Genomic DNA, 26,301 nt, shown 5'->3' with positions numbered 1-26,301 from the left:
CTCCATATATAAAATCAATACATTGGAAAACAGTTCCGTATTTTACAAACAATTAAAAATACTTCCAAGACACCTGCAGACTGTGAAAAAGATGGGAGAAAATACATGGAAGCAGCTTTGGGCGCAGTCAAAATATCCACCTCAGTGAAGCATCACTTGATTCCAGGAACCAAGCACAAAATACGTCCGGTGTTAATGCATTTGTTGGTAAGAAGTAGACGACCAGCATAGATAAGGGAGGAGCCGGTGATCAAAAGACCCCGACTGAATACTACAGGGCATCTAGATTTTGGCCAATGCAAGTTGTCTCTCCATGGTTTGTTGCAAACTCCAAACAGACAGTGCCTTGTCTGTCTAATGCACTGCAATACCAGTTCCTCCAGCTCAGTGCTGCATCTGTTTACAGTACCAGAGTTTGGTATTTTGATCCATCTCAAGTTGCCTAGCTGCATGGGTTTCCTTAGTCTCTATGATGTTAAGCTACAGAAAAAGAAGAAACAATGAAAGGAGCTGGTGGGGCATAATATGCTCCCAGGAGGCTGTTGGCTGTGGATCTGCTGAAGGTAGGGGCCTTCCCCATAGGTATTCTGGGGAGAGCATGTGATGTTCCACTGGGCTTTTGTTTCACGAATAAGCATCTAATGCAGACTTCCTCAACCTTGGCCCTCCAGATGTTTTGAGACTACAATTCCCCTCATCCCTGACCACTGGTCCTGCTAGCTAGGGATCATGGGAGTTGTAGGCCAAAAACATCTGGAGGGCCGAGGTTGAGGAAGCCTGGTCTGATGTGTTCCTGGGCCTCAAGTACAAAAGTGAACCTTTTGGACAGCCGCAGTAGACACAAACCTTTGTTTTCTTTAGCACAGCCCCCCCCCCCCAAATTGCACAAGAAAAAGAAGCTACTCCAGGAAAATGCAGCATCAGTCACATACCAAATCAAAAGTTTGGTACTATTTATCATAGGGCAGGGGCTACCAACACTTTGGGGGGGGGCGAGTGACCTGCTCTGGACAAGGTTTGGAGAAAGGGTCATGATGGGATGGCTGCCAGGGGGTCATGGCAACACTTCTCAAAATGGCCGCCACATCCAAAAGAGCAGAAAAGGGCCACAAAATGGTGTGGGCATGGCTCCTCCATCGACGGGGGAAAGGAACCTCTGTCAGTTAACCAGCACATTCGCTCAGAGAGAAGCTCTGCTCGCAAGGGAAGGGAGAGGGGGTGTCTAATCCGGGCATGCGAGTGAGTTTAAAGGGGGCATGCTCAAGTTAGGAGAGGCCAAGGCATTGCAAACGGGAACCCAGCAGGAAGAGCTGCCTTGCGCATTGTGGATTTTTTTAGAGGGCATTTACCAATGCCTTTTGTGGGTGCCATAGGGGGAACCGGTGGGCACACTGGCAGTGCACTTCAAAAAAAATTATCATGCCCTAGGGCCTAGACAAACAGACCTTTGGTAACTGAATTGGGTGCGGTGGGGAGATAAAATGGAGCTGGGTTGGATCCCAGGTTAAACCCCCCCCCTTTCCCCATGATTACGGTAAGTTTTAGAGGGTTCACAGGCCAGGGTCAAAGGTTGTAGTCCACAGCTGCCAAGTTTCCTGGAAAGAATAAATGCTGGAAATAAGGACATTTCCTTAACCTCCAGCATTGGTTTAGCAGGAGGAAGTCTTTGGGTTCGTACCACATTTTTTAATACTAGGCTTAGGCTATGGCAGAGTTTATACCCAAGACCTACACCTGTCTCTGCCTGGCATTGTGGTTCATCATTCTCTGCACATCTCACGGCTGCAAATCTCTGTGTGCTGAAACAGTCCGGGTTAGGCCACCGAGGACCAGTCGATGGTTCTTCCTACTCATCTACTGACCAGCAGAAGAGCTTTCCTGTGTCATCGCCGGCCAGGAGCTTGGAATAATTCCTTGTGTGGGGAGAAGGCAGAAAGGGACATATTTAGCAATAAAACAATCGGCAACATCTGCATCTTTCAGAGTCTTATGCTGCCGGCGGTCATTGGAACAGAATCGTTGCAAAACAAAGCCCTGGAGAATATTACCGCGAATGTCACATATCTTAAGCTAGAAAACATTTTTTCAAGTCAGGTCCATTTTTGATAGAAAGGAAGCGGCAAAATGTGGAGGAAGTGCTAACAGTAATAATCCATAGTGGTTTACCTTCCCACCGGAGCGGTACCTATTTATCTACTTGCACTTTGACGTGCTTTCAAACTGCTAGGTGGGCAGGAGCTGGGACCGAGCAACAGGAGCTCACCCCGCCGCGGGGATTTGAACCGCCAGCCTTCTGATCGGCAAGCCCTCGGCTCTGTGGTTTAACCCACAGCGCCACCCGCGTCCTTTAATAATAGGATATCTCTATTTTCATCAGATGAAGATTATGAGCTTTCACCCTGATCCAGATTACCCCCACCCCCACCCCAGACAGACATGCAGTTTGCACAGTGGGGAAATGATCCCATTGAAGTGAATGGGAGCTGTTCCTGCCCCCCCCATGCAAACTGCAGGTCTGTGGGAGGGGCAATCTGCATCAGGGGGGAAGCTTTCTATACCCACACTAGAATCCCAAACCAGGGGAAAATATATGATTCCGGTTTGGCTGTCAGTCGGACCCAAGGATCCTAGGTCAAGTTTTTCCTTAACTCATCTTGCTGATCAGAAGAAGAGTTTGGATTTGATATTATCCCGCTTTATCACTACCCGAAGGAGTCTTAAAGTGGCTAACATTCTCCTTTCCCTTCCTCCCCCACAACAAACACTCTGTGAGGTGAGTGAGGCTGAGAGACTTCAGAGAAGTGTGACTAGCCCAAGGTCACCCAGCAGCTGCATGTGGAGGAGCAGGGACGCGAACCCGGTTCACCAGATTACGAGTCTACCACTCTTAACCACTACACCACACTGGCTCAGGTCATTTTAGATAGAGATACAAGGGTTTGAATGCACAACTTGTACAGTATAAAGCAGTTGAAAATGGGCACAGTACTCAGAAGTCAACTGGGCATTTTGTCGTGCTTTATCGTGGGGGAGGAATGAACGGTTTGCACATATGAGTCGAGGTGGAAGGGCGTGGGGAGCTATGGAAAGTGACTGTGCATATCCTAAACAAATAAATGGATCTCAGAATCCAGCAACTTCCTCAATCAAATTTAAATGCCTTCTTTGATTCCCTGGGCTGACTTGGGCTTGTTTGGCTAGCTAGCTATCAATTTCCAGTTGGGCTGCTCTCTGAGCTCCACTTTGGGACGCCACAAAGTTCTCTGTGCAATTTAAAGTCCGTTTCATTGCTTTACTTAATGCTTAGCTTTTATTTCAAAGTGATTTCTGTACACATGGTCCACTACAGTCCTCAAAACACACTGGTTAGTTAGTATTGTTATTGCTCAGGGCTCAAGAGAACGGTAGATTGCCCATACTTCATGCTAGAGGCGAGATTCGAATCAAGGATTTGCTGTTCTAGAGTCCAGACAATCAGCTGCTAATAATATGCCAATAGGGCATGCCATTTTAGTGGATGAAACCTGTTTTTGTTTTTTGTTTTTTTGCAAATTTATTCTGTGAGGGGTCTTAAAAACACGTTTGTGTGTGTGTGAGCAGTGCTTTCCCCCTCATTCTCCTACTCATATTGAAATACTGGCTCTCAATGAGGCCAAACTTAGATTAACAAAATGTTTAGGGGTATGCGTGCCCCCGCTCCACCCAGGAAAAAAAGGACTGGGTGTGAGGAATTCAAATTTGCTATTATTTTTGTGATTGGGCAGCATTTAGCTCGGTCAGCCTGATGAGGAAGCAGGAAGACTGCTTTTGGAAAACCAAAGCATTTTAATTTTACCTTCTGAAAACGTCAGGTAATGCTTAATAATTATTATTATTATTATTATTATTAATTAATTTTGACAATAATCTTTAATGATGTCCGTGCAATTTCTGCCCACATTTTACTTACCAAGCAAAACTGAATTACATTAATTTAACCAAAATATATTTTGAATTCCCAAGTCTTGTTACAGCTTTTTAGCACCCCTCGTTTTTGGAATTTGAAAACTGAAAAATCCAACACGCCCTGCCATACTCGCGTCTCTGCTGTGCTTCATGGCCTTGGTATTCATAAAGATATCATTTTGCACGGGACGGGGTGGGGGGGGGCGGATTAAAGAAAAGTTTGCTCCTACAATTTTTTTACAACTGTGCTGCCAGCTGTTGCTTTTGTGGTCTCTGGAGGGAGATGCTTCACACAGCGCTCCTCGGCGCCTGTCAGCCCCCGCCCCCGTTTTGCTGCTAAGGCAAATCCTTATTTTATATGCTATAACCCCCCCCCCCACCAGAAAAATCTGATTCATAATGAAACCGCAAGACCAAATTCATTGTCAGTCTGCCCTCTCGTGGCCATATGAGATACTGCGATTGAAATGATTACCTGGAAACCGCCAGGGCTGTGACAGCTGGAATGGTTTTGCTCGTTCTCTCCGACGGAGTCGTGCTGAGATTCATCTCCAGGCAGAGGGTGAATGGTTTCTCCACCTTGTTGCCTGTAGTGTGGTTTTTTAAAAATATATATATATTCAGATAATGCTTAGGGATTTTCATTTCGGGGGGGTGGGTGCGGGAAGTGGCAAATGTTATTGTTTATAGTCAGCAACTTGTTAACTGGAGAACAAATATATTTCATCCCGGCCTGTGCTGTTGCCAGAAGGGTCTGTCCCAATTGAATTTGCAGGCTATGATAGTTACATGTGCTGACGTGTGGCTATATCAATTGTGAGCTAAATTGGATTTGTGTATTATTGCTTTCTAAATTGCGTGCCTAGTTCAGCAAAATTGTTCATCAGTGTTTACTGGCTCGGTGCTTAATAAGATGCCCCAGAATACCTTGCTGCCAGGATATAATGCAGCCCATAATTGCCCAGTTAAAACAAATTACATGAAGTCCTGGTATTATCAACTTATCTAAATCTGCTCATAATACAACCAATAATTAAATGCCAAGAACACTGTGCAAAAATTGTAACTCAATCATTGTTACTTCAGTCTTTGTAATGACCACATTTTGGATTAATAGTGTTAATGTTGCCAAAGAGACAGGGGAATACCTCTGGCTGTTGAAAATACCTTGAAAGTAAGTAGACTTTTTAGGAAACAGATTTCGGCTTCTGCAAGGATTAAGCCTCATTGGTAGTGAGAGATGCTGCGGTGTTAAGAATGCCTGTGTGGAATCTCTCTTCCAACGATTACATTTATTATCTTACTATGCTAAGGATTGTTGACCTAACAATGAGATTTAGTGCACAGCCCTAGTTCAACGTAAAAAAAAAAAAAATCTAGTCCACCCACATCCAGAAAACCATGCCAGTTGGGGTAAGTGGGCCTTGCCATGCTTTGAAATTTCTGTGAATGTGCATTTGCATGGTCAATATGCAAAAAAAAAAAAAAAAAAAAAAAGACCTGCCAGAACCATCATCGCTTGTTAACTGCGTTCATCTAACTTACATAAATTGGACTTCTTACAACGGAACAGAAAAAGCTTGCGACACTTGTGCAATAACACTCAGCCCAAATCAACTTGCAGAGCATTTTCTGCATAAGCGTGTGCAAACATTTCAAAAACATACGAATGACAAAATCAGACTCTTGCCTGCTGCTGTATTTGTTAGATGATCTGGTACCATTTATTTACGTTTCGAAGTGCTGGGGTTTCCATCACATCTGAGCTTTACATTCCCTCCCCGGAGCTCAATTGAATTTGACTTGAGCTCAATACGGTGGGCAGGAACGGAATAAATCTTTGGACTAGGAGCCCCCTGCTGGCTTCCTGCAGACTCGGCAGGTCTCCAGTTTTTATTCCATCGCAGCAGAGAGCTTTTCTGAAATGTGATTGGTGCATATTGCTAAGGACCTTTCTTTTTCTGTAACTATAAGAAGAGGCTGCTGGATCAGGCCAATGAACCATCTAGTTCAGGTTAAAAAAAAAAAAGGTAAAAGACCCCTGGATGGTTAAGTCCAGTCAAAGGTGACTATGGGGTTGTGGCACTCATCTCGCTTTCAGGCCGAAGGAGCCGGCGTTTGTCCACAGACAGCTTTCCGGGTCATGTGGGCAGCATGACTAAACCGCTTCTGGTGCAACGGGACACCGTGACGGAAACCAGAGCGCATGGAAACGCCGTTTACCTTCCTGCCATAGCGGTACCTATTTATCTACTTGCACTGGTGTGCTTTCGAGCTGCTAGGTTGGCAGGAGCTGGGACAGAGCAACGGGAGCTCACTCTGTCACGGGGATTCGAACCGCCAACCTTCTGATCAGGAAACCCAAGAGGCTCAATGGTTTAGACCACAGCGCCACCCGTGTCCCTACACCATCTAGTTCACACAGTGGCCAACCAGATGCCACCTTGTTTTCCATGGAGTTGTTCTTTCTCCCCTTCTGCTGCACCCACCTATTACATCATCGCCACCATAGTATAATCTGTAGCTCAAATCCTGTTCACGGGATCATCGTACTATAATATTTCTTTAAATAGAGTCTGAATAGAGTATTCCCACTGGTGTGGCAGGAGAGAATGGCAATTGTGGCAGGAAGATTCAAGGACCATCAAAGAAACATTTAACCATTTCAGTATGGTATGGTATTGTATAGTATCAAGATTTATTTATTTTTTAATTTGCAGAATATGGTATTCACCTCTACATAGTCCCATCCTTATTTCAGACATCGTGATATACTGATATATCGTTGTTTAGCTGGTGAAATATTGCAATGTTTGAAAACCAGATGTCGCACAGCCCTAATGAATAGATATCTTTCCAAAATGAGCATCAAAGATCACACTTCTCACTGAGTTTGTAGACATACTTAAGGTACATATGTAAGAGGCTTGTTTATATTTTGGGACTTGATTCGTGTTCTTACGGAACTGCATTGTTTTATACTTTCTGGATGCCCTGTGATCATATTTATAAAGTACTTGTGATCTATCTTAGGAGCTAGGAGTTGTTTCTTTTCGTTTTCCAATGTATTTCCTACCAGTAAAAAAAAAAAAAAATCCAAGCAAATTTTTATTCTGAAAGTGGGGCCCAGAGAAAAAAAGTCTGAGAACCATTGATCTAAGTCATACGAGTAAGATAGGGCTCACTCAAAACCTTCCTCCAGTTTGACAATAAGCACTTTTCCCAGCCAGATTGGGAATCTACCTGACCACACTGCCAACCGATCTTATATCTAGCCAGTTTGCTAGCCAAAAACCTTGGAGAACTTTGCCAAATGCTTTGATGAAAGCAGGATAATCATGCTCACCGCATTTCCAAAATTCACTATGCTAGTAACCAGAGCAAAGATTGGTCTGGCAGGACTATCCGCCAAAACCGAAAGCAGGCATATTCTGGCCTCTTCCCACTGGCGTAGCGAGGGTGGGGCGATGGGGGTGCTGCGCCCCGGGTTCCAGCCTGGGTGGGTGACAATCGGCGCCCCCCCCCCCGCGAGTGCGACTCCCAAGCTGGCACCTGGCAGCCCTTCTGCGTGAGCAGCCGCCACACGGAAGGAGTGCCGGGGGGGGCAGCTTGGGAGTCTGGACGGACTGCGCATGTCCGCACATGCGCAGTCCCTGTTGGCTGCTGCACTTGCGCACGCAGTCCGTCCAGGCTGCCGGGCTGGGAGCGAGTGGCCCCCCATCCGTGCGGCGGCTGCTCGCACCCAGCAACTCGTAAGGCGGGGGGCCGCTCACACCAGGCAGTCCGGCCGGACTGCGCTCCGTAGCGCATGCGTCGTGACGTCATGACGCATGCGCACTACGGAGCGACACCCTGCCACTGGGGGGGTGCCACTGCGCTTGCCGCTCCCGGCAGCCGTTCGCCACTGCCTCTTCCACCACTGGGAATCTGCATCAAGACAAGTGGGAGATCAAACTGCAGCCGTTCAGCAGTATTTCTCTAAGCAGAGCCAAAGGTTGGCTGTTGCAAAATCCGGTAGAAGGCCGGAGAAGAGGAACTGACAACTTCCTTTCTCTCCAGATTGTATCAACATTATTCCTAACCTGATAGTCAATATAATGTCTTCTCTTTCACAGAGAAGATTTGTCCAAGCTATCCTTACCTGTTTTTCCTTGGCATTCAGATGAGTTATTTTGTGATCTCATACTAATGTCCTGGCATGGGTGTGAATTATTTTCAACTTTCCAGATCTATAAGAGCAGAAGAAAATAGGTTTAATAATAGGATTGTCACCTGAAAAAGGGATGTCTACCCTTCCCCCCCGTTCGTTATTGGTCTTCTACCAAAAGCTATTTTTTTAAAAAACAACCCTTTCCCATTTATTTTACTGGTTCTAACAATCTCTGCTTATTTGGAAAAAACTTTTACTGTTGTTGGTGGTGAATTTTGACAGCTCCAGTTTTCGGTGTTGTTGCAACTTATGTCTCTAAATGGTTAAATTTTGTTATGAGCCACCTTGAACTTTTAATGAGGAAAGGTAAGGTGGAAATATTTTGAAATAAAGGTCACTGGAACTTAGAAGATAAATACAATAAGCTTCAATAATCAACTTTAATAATGATCAAATCAACTTTAATAATAAAGCATATTGAATTGTTATTACATAATCTTAAGTTATGAAATAAACTTTAATAAGTATGTCAGTTGAATCTGCTTTCTTTTGCATAAAATTAAAAGCAATAGTATTTGGGGGGGGTTTTAGCGGGGAGCAAATTTGCATTGTTCCAAGCCTCAACATTGAAATGCTGGCTTGCCCAACAGTAGCCAAGATGGTGAAATTAACTAAATGCACGTATCTAAAAGATGACCCCCCAAAACCCCCCAGAGACTTTTCCTCAAGCTGGGACAAGCCAAGGAGCCCCCAAAAGTGGAAACTCTCCCCTGGAGAGGCCTACCTTCACAGCCCCCCCTGTGTCTCCCGTGACTATGAGGCTCTGCACATCCCAGTCAATCACTTCCATGAAGCAGCAGCACAAAATTGTGGCTCCAGGGCTGAAGGATGCTGTAGCCAGAGGCTGTCCATTGACGTTCCATAAGTAGAGGGCTGTCCCAGCACAGGAGGCCACGTCACCCTGAAACACATTGCATTACATCACTGGAGAGCACGGGGCGGGCTTGGACATAGTCTCTCTCCAACTAACACAGGCAAGGGTGACTTGTAAATAACAGAGGTAAAAAGGTTAAACAGTGAGAGATTTCAATTTCTTGGGCTCCATGATCACTGCAGATGGTGACAGCAGTCACGAAATTAGAAGACGCCTGCTTCTTGGGAGAAAAGCAACGACAAACCTAGACAGCATCTTAAAAAGCAAAGACATCACCTTGCCGACAAAGGTCCGTATAGTTAAAGCTATGGTTTTCCCAGTAGTAATGTATGGAAGTGAGAGCTGGACCATCAAGAAGGCTGATCGCCGAAGAATTGATGCTTTTGAATTATGGTGCTGGAGGAGACTCTTGAGAGTCCCACGGACTGCAAGAAGAGCAAACCTATCCATTCTCAAGGAAATCGGCCCTGAGTGCTCACTAGAAGGACAGATCCTGAAGTTGAGGCTCCAGTACTTTGGCCACCTCATGAGAAGAGAAGACTCCCTAGAAAAGACCCTGATGTTGGGAAAGATGGAGGGCACAAGGAGAAGGGGACGACAGAAGATGAGATGGCTGGACAGTGTTCTTGAAGCTACTAACATGAGTTTGGCCAAACTGCGAGAGGCAGTGAAGGATAGGCGTGCCTGGCGTGCTCTGGTCCATGGGGTCACGAAGAGTCGGACACGACTGAACGACTGAACAACAACAAAAAGGTTAAAAGGTAAAGGACCCTTGGACGGTTAAGTCCAGTCAAAGGTGACTATTGGGTTGCGGCACTCATCTCGCTTCAGGCCGAGGGAGTTGGCATTTGTCCACAGACAGCTTTTTGGGTCATGGGGCTGAACCGCTTCTGGTGCAACGGAAGACCCTGAGGGAAGCCAGAGCGCATGGATATGTCCCGTGTAGGACCTTAAGGTCCTCAAATAATAATCTTTTGGAGGTCCCAAGCAACAAAGATGCTAGGTTGGCCTCAACTAGAGCCAGGGCTTTCTCAGTATTGGCCCCGACTTGGTGGAACAGCCTATCACAAGAGACCAGGGCCCTGTGGGATTTGGCATCTTTCCGCAGGGCCTGCAAGACGGAGCTGTTCCACCTGGCCTTTGGGTTGGTTTCTGTTTGATACTTATGCTTCATTCTTTTATTGGTGGGCTATTTGAAAATGAGACGGCAGTTTTAATTTTGAATTTTGAATTTGTATTTTAATCTGTATTTTAATATTGATTGTTTTTCTGTTTTTGCTGTGATTTCAATTAGTGTTAGCCGCCCTGAGCCCAGTTTTTGGCTGGGAAGGGCGGGGTATAAATAAAAATTTATTATTATTATTATATGCCGTTTACCTTCCTGCCGCAGCGGTACCTATTTATCTACTTGCACTGGCGTGCTTTTGAACTGCTAGGTTGGCAGGAGCTGGGACAGAGCAACGGGAGCTCACCCTGTCATGGGGATTCGAACCGCTGACCTTCTGATCGGCAAGCCCAAGAGGCTCAGTGGTTTAGACCACAGCGCCACCCGTGTCCCATCACAATATATTACCTGGCAGGCTTAGGCATAGTCTGTCCACCAACACAGGCAAGGGTGACTGGTAGATAACAAAATAACCATTACAGCAAGAAGGGATGTGAACCCACGTCTTTCTGGTTAAAATTCAATAAAGGTAAAGGTAAAGGGACCCCTGACCATTAGGTCCAGTCATGTCTAACTCTGGGGTTGTGGCGCTCATCTCACGTTACTGGCCGAGGGAGCCGGCGTACAGCTTCCGGGTCATGTGGCCAGCATGACTAAGCCGCTTCTGGCGAACCAGAGCAGCGCACGGAAACTCCATTTACCTTCCCGCCGGAGTGGTACCTATTTATCTACTTGCACTTTGATGTGCTTTCGAACTGCTAGGTGGGCAGGAGCTAGGACCGAGCAACGGGAGCTCACCCCGTCGCGGGGATTCGAACCGCCGACCTTCTGATCAGCAAGCCCCAGGCTCTGTGGTTTAACCCACAGTGCCACCCGCGTCCCTGGCATGGCCCTTAGCCGGGAGAATATTCTGGTTTTCTCAAACAAATGAAATGCATGTGGAGAGAGTCACCTGTAACCAAACAGAAGCGAAAAAGCCCGGAGGCCGAATGCAGCACAGAGAGAACGGCCTGTAACAATTCCCCTCCTCTTCCTCCTCCTCCTCCCTCTCCCTCAGCTCTGTCTCCGAGGCTGCTTTTAGTGCCCCCTCTCAGCATTAAGGATACTATTAGAAACCTCCGTAAAAAGAAGAAAAATCAATTTGTCGCGTCTCAAGATGGTTTCTTGCAGGGAAGGGCACCCATTAAGTCGTCATGAAATGTTCATGGACGTGTCAGGGGGATGATGATAAATGAATGTCTTACCGTTGAATCATTGATGGCAACAGCCGAGAGGCAGGCCTCGTGGGCAGGAAGCTGGGCGATGGGTGTCAGGTGGTTCAGGTCCCAGATGATGCAGGATCTGTCGGCAGACCCGCTCACGATGATGCTGTAGGACGTGGAGGCAGCCAAGCAGGTCACAGGCTGCGTGTGCCCGTACAGAGGCTGGGAGACGACACAAGCAGGGACCACAACAAAGGGAGACGCTAATTGAGTACCAAGCCACAAGGCATCCTTCAGTTTACAAAGACAAATGGTCTGTTCCACAGGGAGAGAGAACTCTTCTGCAGAGAATGGGCAGCATCCTTTTAATGCAGGGAGCAGAGAAGCCAATGTAAAGGGTTTTGGAGATCTGAGGCACAACCCCAGAGCAACTGGATAACCGCCCCAGCAATTTCCCGAGAGGGATCAAGACCATTCTAAATGTGTTGCGAGAGAGAACTCCTTGCCACCGTCCTTAACTGGGGGACTTATACTTTTGGAGTATAGGAGGAAAGGGGGGGGGAAGAGTTCAAATGAAATTATTTTCAAAAAGGGTTGTTGTAATGAAATTTGAAATTAGGCAATGGAGGTTCAGGAATACAGTGAAGAAGAAGAAGAAGAAGAAGAAGAAGAAGAAGAAGAAGAAGAGTTTGGATTTGATATCCCGCTTTATCACTACCCGAAGGAGTCTCAAAGCGGCTAACATTCTCCTTCCCCTTCCTCCCCCACAACAAACACTCTGTGAGGTGAGTGGGGCTGAGAGACTTCAGAGAAGTGTGACTAGCCCAAGGTCACCCAGCAGCTGCATGTGGAGGAGCCGAGACGCGAACCTGGTTCCCCAGATTACGAGTCTACCACTCTTAACCACTACACCACACTGGCAGAGGATAGGTTAAAATGATAAATAAGATGTGCAAGATGAATAAAAAAAATTAGTAAAAGAATCAATTAAGAAAAACGTGAGAAGGAGGGAAAGTTATATGGGGATTAATTGGCAATAGCTGTGAATTAGGGTCAGCCTGGAAATCAACAGGAGGGGAATCGGGGAAGTCGGAAAAGTTAAAGAGGATTGTAAGTGGTTAAATTGGGAAAGAATTGCTGATCACCCCAGTGAGGGGGGGGGGTTTGTTTTATATGCTCCCCTCGGTGAGAGAAAGGGGAGTCTGGGAAAATTTAATCATGTATTGTAATTTGGATTTAATTGGAAAAACCCTTAATAAATATTATTTTAAAAAAAAAATTAATTGGGGGACTTGTCCTAATTCGCAGCAAAATAATGCCCCCAGCCATGTCAGTAATGAGACACAGTACAAGCAGACACCATACACCTGCCTGGCACCGCTACGATTCAGAGCGAGGGGTTTCTGTGGTTTTTTTGGGGGGTGGGCTTTAAAATCATTCGATGGAGAATTCTCTTAGAACTACAGCACTACAAACACATCAGTGAACCTGACCTGCCCGTGATGCGTGGAACAATGTTGTTAAATTAAAACACCGCAGGTGTTCAGTCTGTGGCTTCCATACTTAATTCCATTCTTTGGGATTTAAATGTATTTTAATATTTGATGGAAGCCGCCCAGATGGGCGGGGTACAAATAAAATATTATTATTATTATTATTATTATTATTATTATTATTATTATTTGGGCCAAATGACACCAGACACTGAATTCTGTGCAGTTTCTCCCCGAAGGCTTAAAAAGAAGAAGAAGAAGAAGAAGAAGAAGAAGAAGAAGAAGAAGAAGAGTTTGGATTTGATATCCCGCTTTATCACTACCCGAAGGTGTCTCAAAGCGGCTAACATTCTCCTTTCCCTTCCTCCCCCACAACAAACACTCTGTGAGGTGAGTGGGGCTGAGAGACTTCAGAGAAGTGTGACTAGCCCAAGGTCACCCAGCAGCTGCATGTGGAGGAGTGGAGGCGCGAACCTGGTTCACCAGATTATGAGTCTACCTCTCTTAACCACTACACCACACTGGCTCTGTTGAGGCTGCAGCCTGAAGCAGAAGACCTGAAGGAGGAGATGGAATTGCCTGCACCAGCGGTTCTCAACTGGTGAGCCATGGCTGCCAGGGGAACCTTCAACTATCGTCACAGGAGCCATAGATGGGAGAATACCAATTTTTCCTCTACTTCAATTTCCCCTCTTCTATATTCCCACCTGCCTAGTCACCTGTATTTCCTCGAGGGTGAAGAATTGACCACCTGGGGGGGGGGAGCTCTGAAAAGTGATTCAAAGTGCACTTTGCATTTTCTTTTCGTTGGTATGCATTTTCAGATTATCTTATTATTTGTGTGTGTGTTGGCTTCTTATTTAATTTTATTCTTATTATTTTATTTTGGCAAAGTAACAATCATACATAAATAAGAATAAGAATTCCATTGTAACCATCCAACCTCCCAAAATTTTGACACCTCTTGCAATGGTTTGGCCCCTTTCCGTTTTAACAGTAGAAATTCTACTGTTGTTCAGTCATGTCCGACTCTTCGTGACCCCATGGACCAGAGCACGCCAGGCACTCCTGTCTTCCACTGCCTCCCACAGTTTGGTCAGACTCATGTGGGTAGCTTTGAGAACACTGTCCAACCATCTCATCCTCTGTCTTCCCCTTCTCCTTGTGCCCTCCATCTTTCCCAACATCAGGGTCTTTTCTAGGGAGTCTTCTCTTCTCATGAGGTGGCCAAAGTACTGGAGCCTCAACTTCAGGATCTGTCCTTCCAGTGAGCACTCAGGGCTGATTTCCTTCACAATGGATAGGTTTGATCTTCTTGCAGTCCATGGGACTCTCAAGAGTCTCCTCCAGCACCATAATTCAAAAGCATCAATTCTACCAACACCCTCCAAATCTCAAAATCATTTCTCTTGCATATTCCCTGTCTTACCTTAATGGCACATGTTCATTTCTCATTAATATCTATATCCCACACCTCTTTGTACCATTCTCTCATTTTATATTCTGCTTGCCCCTTCCACTTCCTGGCTATCATAATTCAGGCAGCTGTCAATAAAAATGGTGAGCAAGTCCTTCATAACCTGTGAATCTTCCACCCCATCCTCATCATTTTGTCAGCGCAAATACTTTGTTGGAGAGTGGCAGTATCTGCTCCCTGCCCAAGAGTCAACGGATCTCTCGCTCTAACACCGAGTGCCCTTGAGCATTTTGCCTCCTGCAAATGTGAACTCGGATGTTGTTACCTGCTTCAGGTTTAAGCAAGCGCCTCCATCTCTCGCCACGGACAGCTCCCAGACGCACAACACAGAGCTGCTTCCGGAGGTGATGAGTGTCGTTGGTGTGGGGCAAACAGCACAGAGGCAAACCCCCCAATCAGCCATGGCTTCAAATGTGGTCACCTTCTACATGCAAGCAGAGAAAAATACACATCCATGCAAGCAGGAACAAAGGAAAAGATCGACAAGCAAGCAGCCCGGGAAATTCAGAAACTAGGGCTGCATCAACACTGACCCATTTAATATTATTTCCCCCTATTAGAATGAAGAAGAAGAAGAGGAGTTTGGATTTGATATCCCGCTTTATCACTACCCGAAGGAGTCTCAAAGCGGCTAACATTCTCCTTTCCCTTCCTCCCCCACAACAAACACCCTGTGAGGTGAGTGGGGCTGAGAGACTTCAGAGAAGTGTGACTAGCCCAAGGTCACCCAGCAGCTGCATGTGAAGGAGCGGGGAAGCGAACACAGTTCCCCAGATTACAAGTCCACCGCTCTTAACCACTACACCACACTGGCTCTCATGATATTATGAATGATATTATGAACGTAAATAGTAGGACCAGTGCCAGATTTATGTATCAGCTAAACAAGCTATAGCTTAGGGCCCCACTCTCTTGGGCCCCCCCCCCAAAAAATATACTTCTTCTTAATTGTATTTCACTATTAATATGCTTCTTCTTAATTGTATTTCAGTTCAACAATTACTTTGATAAAACCCACATTTTGTTATGTCAGAGCGAGTCCGCAGGGGGACAATTTGCCTCTCAGCACAGGACTAGGGACTTTCCAGACGTGGCACCCAGTTTGTGGAATTCCCCTTGACCGCACAAAAAGTTAAGTTGGCTCCCTTACCAAGGGCATTTCTTCAGCCACCTGAGATGTTCTGATCTACCCTCCCATTGGCCTTGACCAGGCATAGGCAACCTTCGGCTCTCCAGATGTTTCGGACTACAATTCCCATCATCCCTGACCACTGGTCCTGTTAGCTAGGGATCATGGGAGTTGTAGGCCAAAACATCAGGAGAGCCGAAGGTTGCCTATGCCTGGCCTTGACTGATTTTTCTTTTGCGATTCTGCCTCTTTAGTATTTATTGTTGTAGTGTTCTGTGTATTTTTAGCTTCCAATTGACGTTTTACAAATATCGTAGTTGTGTTGGGCTCTGTCTGTCTGTCTGTCTGTCTGTCTCTCTGATATTGGTAGGCTCTGCTGGCTAATTATGATGGTGGCTACGTAACCTAGTAGTTATGAGCTAGCTGCCAGTTTGCCCCAGCATGGCACTAGGTAAGGGGCACGGTGCATAATTAAAAGGGAGGGTGGCTCCTGAACCCAACCAACAAGCAATGGTTTCTGCCAGGGAGCTGGGGACCGTCTGAGGATTCTGAGCTCCAATGCCAACCCAGTTTACACAATATTCATTCCATGGGAATACCAGTAAATTTAACATCATGGAATACAGATTCTAAAAATGCAATAGCAGCCCGGTGTGATGTCAAGAAATGAGATAAGATTGTCAACTGAATACAATATTATGAAGGCATAGTTTTTGTCGTTCAGTCCCATTATTGATGTCAGATGTTCTGGAAGCCGATTCTACCAACTGATTCGATGCACGTTGCCAGCCCATCTCTCACTGCTTGCAACTATTGGCCGCATGACCACTCAAACAGCCCGAGGACACAATTTTGAATGTTTCTTGCAGCCATACCCAGAAACACGTTGCGGTTTACCTTGTCTGACCCGGAAGCAGCTAGGCAGCAGGTGAAGTCATCGAAACCCCAGCAAAACACTTTATTCCACTGTGGGGGGATCAAAATTTTGTTTCCCCCCACGGCCAAAGTTCCCTTTTCGGTACATACAATGTGACCCACAGGTCCTTGAGGTGCCTCTGTATAGGGAGGGGGGAAGGAGAAGAAAAGGAAGTAACTCTTTTGACGCATCTGCCTTTAAAAGGAGAGAGGGAAATCCCACTGCCTCGTTCCCAAAGGTCAAGAAGGGAATGGAAGAAAAGGGAAGAGGAGAGATACTGGTTCTTCAAAGCCAGAATGAAGTGGTGAACTATAAATGCTCTTCTCTAGTTGGGGCATTTGCCTGACTTACTTCTTTAGCTGCTGATAATAGGAGCTGTTCCCTAGCCACTCCCTGCAACAGTTCGTTCTCTGGCTGATGGATGGAGCCACTCAGGTCTTCCCTTTGCCATTATGTAATTCCTGGGAGGCAGACTATCAGGGGCGGAGCAAGGGGGCAGGGGGCGGGCCGCACCGGGTACCGCCCTGGGGGTGTGACACTTGCTGGTCCCCAAACAATCTGTACCTTTGACAGCAACTGATGAAGGCTTCAGATTACGCAGGTTGTTGAGTGTCGGAGGCAGATGACTAGCTGTTTGAGAGAAGAGGATGCTGTCTCTGCTCATCGTATGCTTCCCCAAGGCATTCCTGGCCGGGTGTGGTTTGGTGAAAAGCTGTGAAGAAGAAAAAGTTGCAAAAAAATATTTCTGCATTATATTATATTATATTAATTATATTATATTATATTATATTATATTATATTATATTATATTATATTATATTATATTATATTATATTATATTATATTAATTTACATACCCCGCCCATCTGGCTGGGTTCCCCCAGCCTCCCTGGGAAGCTCCCAACAGGAATATTAAAGTGCTAAAAAGCACATTTAGTAAGAAACCAGAGTCCTTTCTGCTGGGCATGGACAATCAGGAGATTACCAACAGAGATAAAACTTTCTTTATGTATGCCACAACAGCAGCTAGGATTTTAATAGCAAAGAACTGGAAAAGTGAAACTCTACCGACAGTGGAAGAATGGAAGATGAAGCTGATTGAGTATATGGAACTCGCTGAACTGACTGCGAGACTCCGAGACCAGAGGGAGGAAGCGGTGCAAGAAGATTGGAAGAAATTCAGAGACTATTTGAAAAAATACGATAATATAGTGATTTGAATTGGAAATCAGTTGAATTAAAGGCGATAGCATAAAGTATATTAGGAGAAGTAGGATATAATTGTTAGAATTGTTAAGATGTATTGGAATGATATAAGTTGTTAAAGCTAGAAATAAGATGATATAAATAAGGTATAGATTAGTTATGAATGATGATATTAAATTGTTATAAAGTTGCTAAAATTAGAATCACAATGAATGCAGCATAGAAGATGGGAGGAAGCTCATTAAGTAAGATTAAATAAGTATAAGGATGTTTAGAATTTATTTTTGTTGTTGTTGTACTTTTTGATTTTGTAGTGTTTGTATTTTGTTCATGTTTTTTGTATTTTGTCTTTTCTTTCTTTCTTTCTTTTTCTTTTTTCAGTCTTTTTTGAAATATAATAAAATTTATTTAAAAAAAAAAAAACAGGAATATTAAAAACACGATAAAACATCAAACATTAAAAACTTCCCTAAGATGTCTTCTAAAAGTCAGGTAGTTGTTTATTTCCTTGACATCTGATGGGAGGGCATTCCACAGGGCAGGCACCACTACCAAGGAGGCCATCTGCCTGGTTCCCTGTAACCTCACTTCTCATAGGGAGCGAACCGCCAGAAGGCCCTTGGAGCTGAACGATAAGGGTGGAGACGCTCCTCCAGGGCTGAGGCCGTTTAGGGCTTTAAAGGTCAGCACCAACACTTTAAATTGTGCTCGGAAACGTACCGGGAGCCAATGTAGGTCTTTCAGGACCAGTGTTACATGGTCTCAGCGGCCACTCCCAGTCACCAGTCTAGCTGCCACATTTTGGAGTGGTTGTAGATTCCGGGTCACCTTCAAAGGTAGCCCCACGTAGAGCGCATTGCAGTAGTCCAAGCGGGAGATAACTAGAGCATGCACCACTTTGGGGAGACAGTCCGCGGGCAGGTAGGGTCTCAGCCTGCATACCAGATGGAGCTGGTAGACAGCTGCCCTGGACGCAGAATTGCGCCTCCATGGACGGCTGTGAATCCAAAATGACTCCCAGGCTGCGCACCTGGTCCTTCAGGGACACAGTTACCCCATTCAGAACCACCTGCCTGCCCCCTGCCCCCCCAAAACAGTATTTCTGTCTTGTCATGATTCAACCTTAATCTGTTAGCCACCATCCATCCTCCAATCGCCTCCAGACACATTGCACAAATGTACCTATCTAAGTCAGCATGTGCACACTTTATACAAACCAGTGTCCTCTTTGGGTTTTATTTTCCAGGCGTGTGATGCATTTTCTTCCTTTTGGCAATGTATAAGTGGCCATTGTTTTTTTTGGGGGGGGGCTGTTCCCAAGTCTCAGGGCTTCTGAGAAAACAACGACGCTCTTCAACAGGGTTTTCCCCACTGTGGAAGGCGATATACAAAGCAAAGCCCTTCCGGATGACAAGGATGTACAAACATGCGTCAGTACACTCCAACATTCATTGGCGCTTTCTTCCGGTATTTTTGATCCTGTTGCCGTTTTGCACAAGCCTTCCTTCTATTCTTTTCTCCTACGCTCGCAGTGCACAACAAATCTTATTAATATTCTGTCAGGTGCTATTAACTTGCGAAAGGCGGGATAAACGTGCCACGGGGAAGGAAGGAAGGAAGGAAGGAAGGAAAACATCCCGACTCCCGCCACTCTTATCAGGATTGCTTTTTCCTAGCTGAGTGCTTAGTCATAAAATGGGCCAGACCCCAAGACTGGATGCATGAAGCAGAAACATTTTCAAAATGATCAACAGAGGGCAGCTGAAGTCAAGGCAGCCCTATGACGGAAAGGCTCAGGAAGACATATTCCTTCTTTCCTGTTTCTAATTTGCGTACCACTCTATACCCGCAGGTCTCAGGGCGGTCCACAGCACAAAATCACAATATAAAAACACAAAATACATGATAAAAACAAGATCAGTAATTCCCTCCTCCCCAACACATTTTTAAAGGGCACCGGATGTCAGTCGGCCAAAGGCTTGGTTAAAAAGGGACTGTTATTATGCATCTCATCCTAAGCGCGTTTCCTTGGAAGCAGATTTTGCTGTTTTATAGCAAAATTAACATCAAAGATTAGGCAACAAGGCGGTGAAACTTTTGGAAAAGAATGGGACAAATTTAAGGTGTATCTGAATAAGTTGTATGGAATATAGAAAATGAAAGGAAAATGCAGATCTCATAGTTAATCAAAAAAAATTCTTTAGTGGGAATTTAAAGAAGTTATAAAACAATATTAAGAGGGAAAAGATACAAATGGAATATGAGTACATTGTTTAGTATTGTTATATCTACAACAAAGTTTTTTTTGGACAATATAAGTTAATGTTCTATCAATAATATAAGATAAATTTGAAGGAGTGGCTTTACAATATGGGAATAGATTGAAAACATGTGACAGATGATAATTGTAATAAAGAAGCATATATCCGTGGATATAGGTGACAAAAGAAAACAGAAGAAGAACGGGGGGAAGCAGAAGGGGGGAAGTTGGTTTTTATTTTTTTACTTTTTTTTTTTACAAACTGTATAAATTATCTATATGATATAAGCATAAGAGTATTTTTTGTGATATAAATCTTTGTATACATACATAATTCATAAATGTTGCATATTTTTTGTTTAAAGTAGAATTATGAGAAAACTTAATAAAAATTATGAGGGGGGGAAAAAAGATTTTGCTGTTTTCCATGGTGTACAGTGGGATTCACTTCCGAGTTAAGTACGCTTTAGGATCTCATATCCTCCGCAGAACTGAACACCCTCTTGGTGCTAATTAATGCGCTGCGGCAGCAACCATGCCGATCATTTCAACACAGATGCTTCCGTCCCTTCTCGTGGTACTAATTTGCACCATGCCTTTAAATGGGAGGTGCAGCCTCCCCAGTCACAAAAAAAACGCCAGGAGGACAGCCAGTCTCTGCCTGCAGCAGAATCTCTGTAGAGAGCGCTGTCAGCAACTCCTCGCAGAGTCATCTCACTTTGATAAAGGCCGGGGGAAAGGAGGGGGAAGGAAATGGGGTGGCTTTGTATTCCGATGATAGGAATGATGCTTCCAAGTTATCAGCAACCACGGGAGATTCTAAGTGGGACAAGGGAGACCAGCTGTAGGCTGCCCAGAAATCAGAGCTCGGGGAGCTGCAAAGGATTGCGCCTATGTGCATTTCTGTTCCCAGTGTTGCTTTGCGCCAGCTGGTTGGGGATAAATGGATTGCAGTGGGGCTGCCCCCAAAGAGGCAAATATGTCAACTCTGATTGGAGCAATTGGGGACCAGCATTGGGTCCCCAATTGAAATTGGGTACAGGATCCTTAAGAATAGCAGTGGAAATTATTGCACTCTTCCAATTTTTTTGCAATCAGGAGCCTGGCTGCTGTTGTGGCATACATTAATACACATTTGTCCTTTTATTTCATCTCCCAAGATTCCTAGTAAAAATATTTCAGGATTTTTTTTTTAAAGGAGTATTTGACCAAATTTGGAAGATTGGCAAATAAAATTATTAGGATATCAGAACTTGGCCAGAAAAATAGGAGAAGTAAAAGGAGTGACAAATGAAGCGGTAGAAAGAGATTGGGAATGTTTTAAGAACTATATGGGAAACATAGCGGAAAGAGTCAATCTTCTAACAAATGTATAAGTGGGTCTCAAGAGTAAGTTAAGTAAGAAGAAGAAAAAAATTACGTATACAATATATATATATATATATATATATATATATATATATATATATATATATAGTTAGTACAAACTGCAATAACATGAAGGCTGGAAGCTAGTATTGGGGGGTGCACAGATTGTCTTTGTTTTTCTTTGTTTAATGTTTTACACATAACTTTATGTATATATGTATAAATGTATTTTATGTCTCCTTTTTTGTAATTGTTTTAGAACTCAATAAAGCTTTAAAAAAAAAAAAAGAATAGCAGTGGAAAGTCGCGCGTCAACAAGAGGTGCACACACACACACAACTTCATTCATGGCCATTTGTGCTGTGCGGTCTCTTTCTCTTAAAAAGCCTCCGGCATACAGCATCCATGCAGAAGCTCTCAGCCAAGGCAGATATTCAATTCACTGCCTCCCTGCCAAAGATGGAAGAAACAAATCAGGGCTTTACTGGTACAGCACAATGGTGGTTTGCCCTACCACCTGGAGCCCAGGTGCACCCCCCAAGTTAGATCACCAGTGGCTGCTGATATCCTGCAAAATCCTACGATCCTGCGTCCCACTCAGGGTTCAAACTGGAGAATGCTTTTGACTCTTGGTGACTCACTTCCCCCTCCATCTGTACTGTACCTGCTTTGGGATCTGTCCGAAGTTGCTGACAAACCCCAAGACGGTGTTTTTGATGAGTGGGTCGCTGATGCTGTCCGGGTGCACCTGATCACCGTAGAAATAGGGATGAAAGACGTTCACAGCCTTCGCTGCTGCTGGGCCACGTTGCTTGTAGCCAAAGATCAGATCTATCCAGTGGTGGATATGGTTGCCGACATAATCGCTCTCCAGTGCCTGAAACCCAATACTCGCAGAGTTACCTTGTTAGCGAGAACGCCAGCCTATGTTTCGCCTTTGTGGGTAGGGTCCTTGTTGCTGGAATGCCCACGTAGTAGTGTGGACTCTACCCATAGCTGTCAAGTTTCGGATTTGAAAGTAAGGGATCAGCAGCCTCACCTATCCCGGGGACAGTCACATGGCAGTGGTGGGCGGAGCCAGAAGCAAAAGTGGGCGGCACTGGTGTGAACGCGCGCAGTAGGCTCACTGTATTTTGGAAACGCTGCCCGTGGGCTACGACGCCTCGGCTGCTCAGCGAGCTCCGGATAAAAAGCTACAAAGCGTGCGCCGCTCCGTCGTATTGTAACGTTTCAAAGCACCAGCCGCCCGTTTTCAAAGGCAGCCAGGCTCCGCCCCCCCAGCTAACCCTATTGTCTAGCTGAGGGGCTCGGCGGCAGCTGATAGGGGCTGATGCAGGGGGCCAAATACGCCCCCTCCTGTAAGCGCGGGAAATGGCCTCCGCTTGCTTTGAGGCTGCAAGGAGGCGAGGTCTTCCCAGTCCCTGGCCAGCAGGGGGAGGGAGAGGTGCTGCTTCCTTTGAAAAAACGGGAAATTAAAGGGATATAAAAAATAAGGGATAGCAGCGGGAAACTGCTTGAAATAAGGGAGATTCCCGGGGAAAACGGGATACTTGACAGCACTGACTCTACCACTAATCCCTGAGTCAGCCCTCATGATGTACAAATTGCTTTGGTCTTCAATGGAAAACATGGAAGGGAAAGAAACTATCTCTTGGGTCAAATGTAAAAGGGGTAAAAGAGTATTGGGAAATGATATACAGTGGTACCTCGGTTTAAGAACAGCCCTGTTTACGAACTACAGTGGTACCTCGGGTTAAGAACTTGATTTGTTCTGGAGGTCCGTTCTTAACCTGAAACTGTTCTTAACCTGAGGTACCACTTTGGCTAATGGGGCCTCCCGCTGCCACCGCGCCACCGCCACGCGATTTCTGTTCTCATCCTGAAGCAAAGTTCTTAACCCGAGGTACTATTTCTGGGTTAGCGGAGTCTGTAACCTGAAGCGTCTGTAACCCGAGGTACCACTGTATTCGGTTTACGAACTCCGCAAAGCTGGAAGTAGTGTCTCGGTTTGAGAACTTTACCTCGGTCTAAGAATGGAATCCGAACGCTGGAAGGGCACCGGCGGCAGGAGGCCTCATTAGGGAAAGCACGCCTCTGTTTAAGAATGGCTTTGGTTTAAGAACGGACTTCCAGAACAGATTAAGTTCGTAAACCAAGGTAGCACTGTATAATGATTCGGTGTGTGTGTGTTTAAAGTACCTTTTCAAAAACAAAAAAAAAAAAAAAAAAACCAGAGTCCTTTTTGTTAGGGGTAACTCGGAGGGAAATTCCCATGTGTCAAAAAAAGATTATTTATGTATGCCATTACTGCGGCCCATGCTTGCTAGCCCAAAAATGGAAAACAAGCGATGTCCCAACTAATAATAAGAATTTATTATTTATACCCCGCCCATCTGGCAACATGAACTATGGAATATGCACAGCTTGCAGACTTCACATTTAGAATAAGAGAAGAAGAACATCATACGTTTAAAGAAGACTGGAAAATGTTTACTGAATATGTAGGTGAAAATTGTGTACATTTAAAAACAATGGTAGCATTAAGATAAATTCAACACTGTAAATAAGTTTTGATGGATGTAACAATGGAATATTGAATGGTTTAGTTCATGTAAAACATGCAGGGATGTATGGTATGCAAAATGAACCATGGAAAGAGAAGAAGGGAAGTTGTTGATTGAATATTTAAATGAATATTTTGAAATGTAAATTAGAAAAATTTGATAAAAATTACATACAAAAAAAATAAAAATGTAAGGTCTACCAAATTGAGTACCAAAGAATGGCTCATTCCACAAAAGCAAGTTCACAATATGGAAGCGGCGCAGAGTGGTTTTCTGGATACTGCCCTCAGTGTGGATTAGTCAAATGGGGATGGTTTATTTCTTTAAAATCTTCATCTGAATCAAGAGAGGCCTCCATTTGGGATACTTTGGTGGGAGGTGGGCACATTGTTAAAGGGCTGTGAAAATGTTTTTGTTTTTTTCCAGAACAGACTCACTCAAAATTGTGCTTCATTCATTTGCCCATGGCAAATAGCCAAATCCGAATAGCTATAAAAGCACCAAAGTTTGGCTGAAAATCTATTGAGAATAAATGACGCAGATATAAAACTGAACACCAAAGTTAGGGCTGAGGGAGTACTGACCGACTGTGAACAGTAGCCAGCAGACGAAGAAAAAAGGTTAGCGTCACTACTCCTAGGCCAGAAGCAAATTTAGTGGGCACCCAGTTCGACATAAATATGTGGTGCTATTTTTGATCGGCCATCAACACCCAAAATATCCAAACTGCGTGTCTTGTCATACTGACCTGTCTGTGCAAGCTGATAAACTTATGAGGGCTTCCTTCTGCCCAGGGTGGCAACAGCACGTCACCCAGCGAGGTCCCATCTTGCAAGCTTCCTGCAAGCGACCAAAACAACATTATTTGATTCCTGATTTTCGTTTAAACTTATCTGAAGGCTGATGAGCTCTCTCCTTTCCACGACATGTTAGAGAAGGCAGGTTTAGAGTTTTGACATTAGGCTGGGGAGAACCAGGTTTACATCTCCATTCAGATGACTGGCTAACCTTGGACAACTCTCTCTCTCTCTCTCTCTCTCTCTCTCTCTCTCTCTCTCTCTCTTCCTAACCTATCTCCCCTAGTTATTGTTACAAAAGTCAAATGCCTGCCCCTCTGTCGGCTGAGCGGTGGCAAGAGCCCATGGGGTTCCAGGCACTCATCCAGGGTCTGTAGTCGAGAACTGAGACACAATGGAGACTGTTCGTAGCTTTAAGAAATATGGGCTTATTCACCTATTTACATCTTAAGTCTGCATGGAGATCTTACAGCATGGTCATTTTAAGAGGGGCTTATCTCCCACAGCGTTAGGGACGCGGGTGGCGCTGTGGGTTAAACCACAGAGTCTAGGGCTTGCCGATCAGAAGGTTGGCAGTTCGAATCCCTGCGACGGGGTGAGCTCCCGTTGCTCGGTCGCAGCTCCTGCCAACCTAGCAGTTCGAAAGCACGTCGAAGTGCAAGTAGATAAATAGGTACTGCTCTGGCGGGAAGGTAAACGGCGTTTCCGTGTGCTGCTCTGGTTCACCAGAAGCGGCTTAGTCATGCTGGCCACATGACCCAGAAGCTGTACGCTGGCTCCCTCGGCCAGTAAAGCGAGATGAGCGCCGCAACCCCAGAGTTGGACAAGACTGGACCTAATGGTCAGGGGTCCCTTTACCTTTATCTTTACCTCCCATAGCAGTGCAGCCAGCCTTCAGCCGGCCTGCCCAAGATGGATCCCGGTCTTTCTTCTTCTACCCAGAACACCCCGTTAAAAACTCTCTTTTCTTGTCACCTCACACCCAGTTACCCTGGCAGCCTTCCAAACCCACAGTCTCTGTTGACACCTCAGGACAAGGGGAAAAGTACAGTTCTCTTTTATTGCCAACGGCTCTCAATAGCCCTGAATTGTTCCTTAATGGCCCTGACTTGGCCAGGTCGTTTTGCATTGGCTAGCTCTGGAATTCCTCTACAGCTTGTATTTCCCGCTTCACATCCCAAATGATCAAAATGCTACCATTTATTAATTTCCAGGGGTTAGAGGGGTCCCCACCCCCAAAAAGAAAATCTATAACATTATTATGTGCATAAGAAAGAGGAGGAAATCGGTAAGATAGAAATGATACGCATAAATAATAATAGCAAAAATATGTCAGTGCCACACAATTCATACATCTGGGGAACATAAATAGTTTAGAAATAATTGAGAATGTGTTACATAAACAAGAAACAGACAGCATAACAGCAGGAATGCAACAAGTGTGTAAATCAGATAATGACATTCCCCGCATCAAACGGACGTGCGCATTTTGCGTGGTCACGAGTAGCCTCCTGTGATCACGGTGCAGCTCCTGGCAGTTGGGTCTGGCACCACCTTCCCAGGTTGGATACCTGTGGTCTCCACCCACTCAAGCAGCCGCCCAATCCCGGCTGGGGAAAGTGTTGCCGGGGGATTGGCCAGGTAGAAGGAGGGATTAGTCAGTACACACAATAGGAGTTGAGTCATACCTGGGAA

The 26,301-nt window shown here is 45.1% G+C and overlaps 1 protein-coding gene across 1 annotated transcript in view; it reads right to left on the bottom strand.

The window, feature by feature from the left end:
- Window positions 1-1,021: 1,021 nt before the first annotated feature.
- The window catches only part of WDFY4 (WDFY family member 4), a 171,294-nt gene continuing 146,014 nt past the window's right edge, over window positions 1,022-26,301 (bottom strand). Inside the window, exons 49-58 of the mRNA XM_033148038.1 lie at window positions 24,558-24,649; window positions 21,910-22,122; window positions 16,976-17,123; window positions 16,393-16,550; window positions 14,632-14,790; window positions 11,439-11,618; window positions 8,880-9,056; window positions 8,087-8,174; window positions 4,421-4,532; window positions 1,022-1,913 (exon numbers count right to left, since the gene is read on the bottom strand). Of these exons, the coding sequence (XP_033003929.1) occupies window positions 1,847-1,913; window positions 4,421-4,532; window positions 8,087-8,174; window positions 8,880-9,056; window positions 11,439-11,618; window positions 14,632-14,790; window positions 16,393-16,550; window positions 16,976-17,123; window positions 21,910-22,122; window positions 24,558-24,649 (1,394 nt within the window). The 3' untranslated portion in view covers window positions 1,022-1,846. The remainder of the gene's footprint in view (window positions 1,914-4,420; window positions 4,533-8,086; window positions 8,175-8,879; window positions 9,057-11,438; window positions 11,619-14,631; window positions 14,791-16,392; window positions 16,551-16,975; window positions 17,124-21,909; window positions 22,123-24,557; window positions 24,650-26,301) is intronic.

This window comes from Lacerta agilis, chromosome 5 (genome assembly GCF_009819535.1).
Source record: "Lacerta agilis isolate rLacAgi1 chromosome 5, rLacAgi1.pri, whole genome shotgun sequence".
Classification (NCBI taxonomy): Eukaryota; Metazoa; Chordata; class Lepidosauria; order Squamata; family Lacertidae; genus Lacerta; species Lacerta agilis.
The sequence above is the reverse complement of the archived record's forward strand: the minus strand, read 5'-3'. Positions and strand labels throughout refer to the sequence as shown.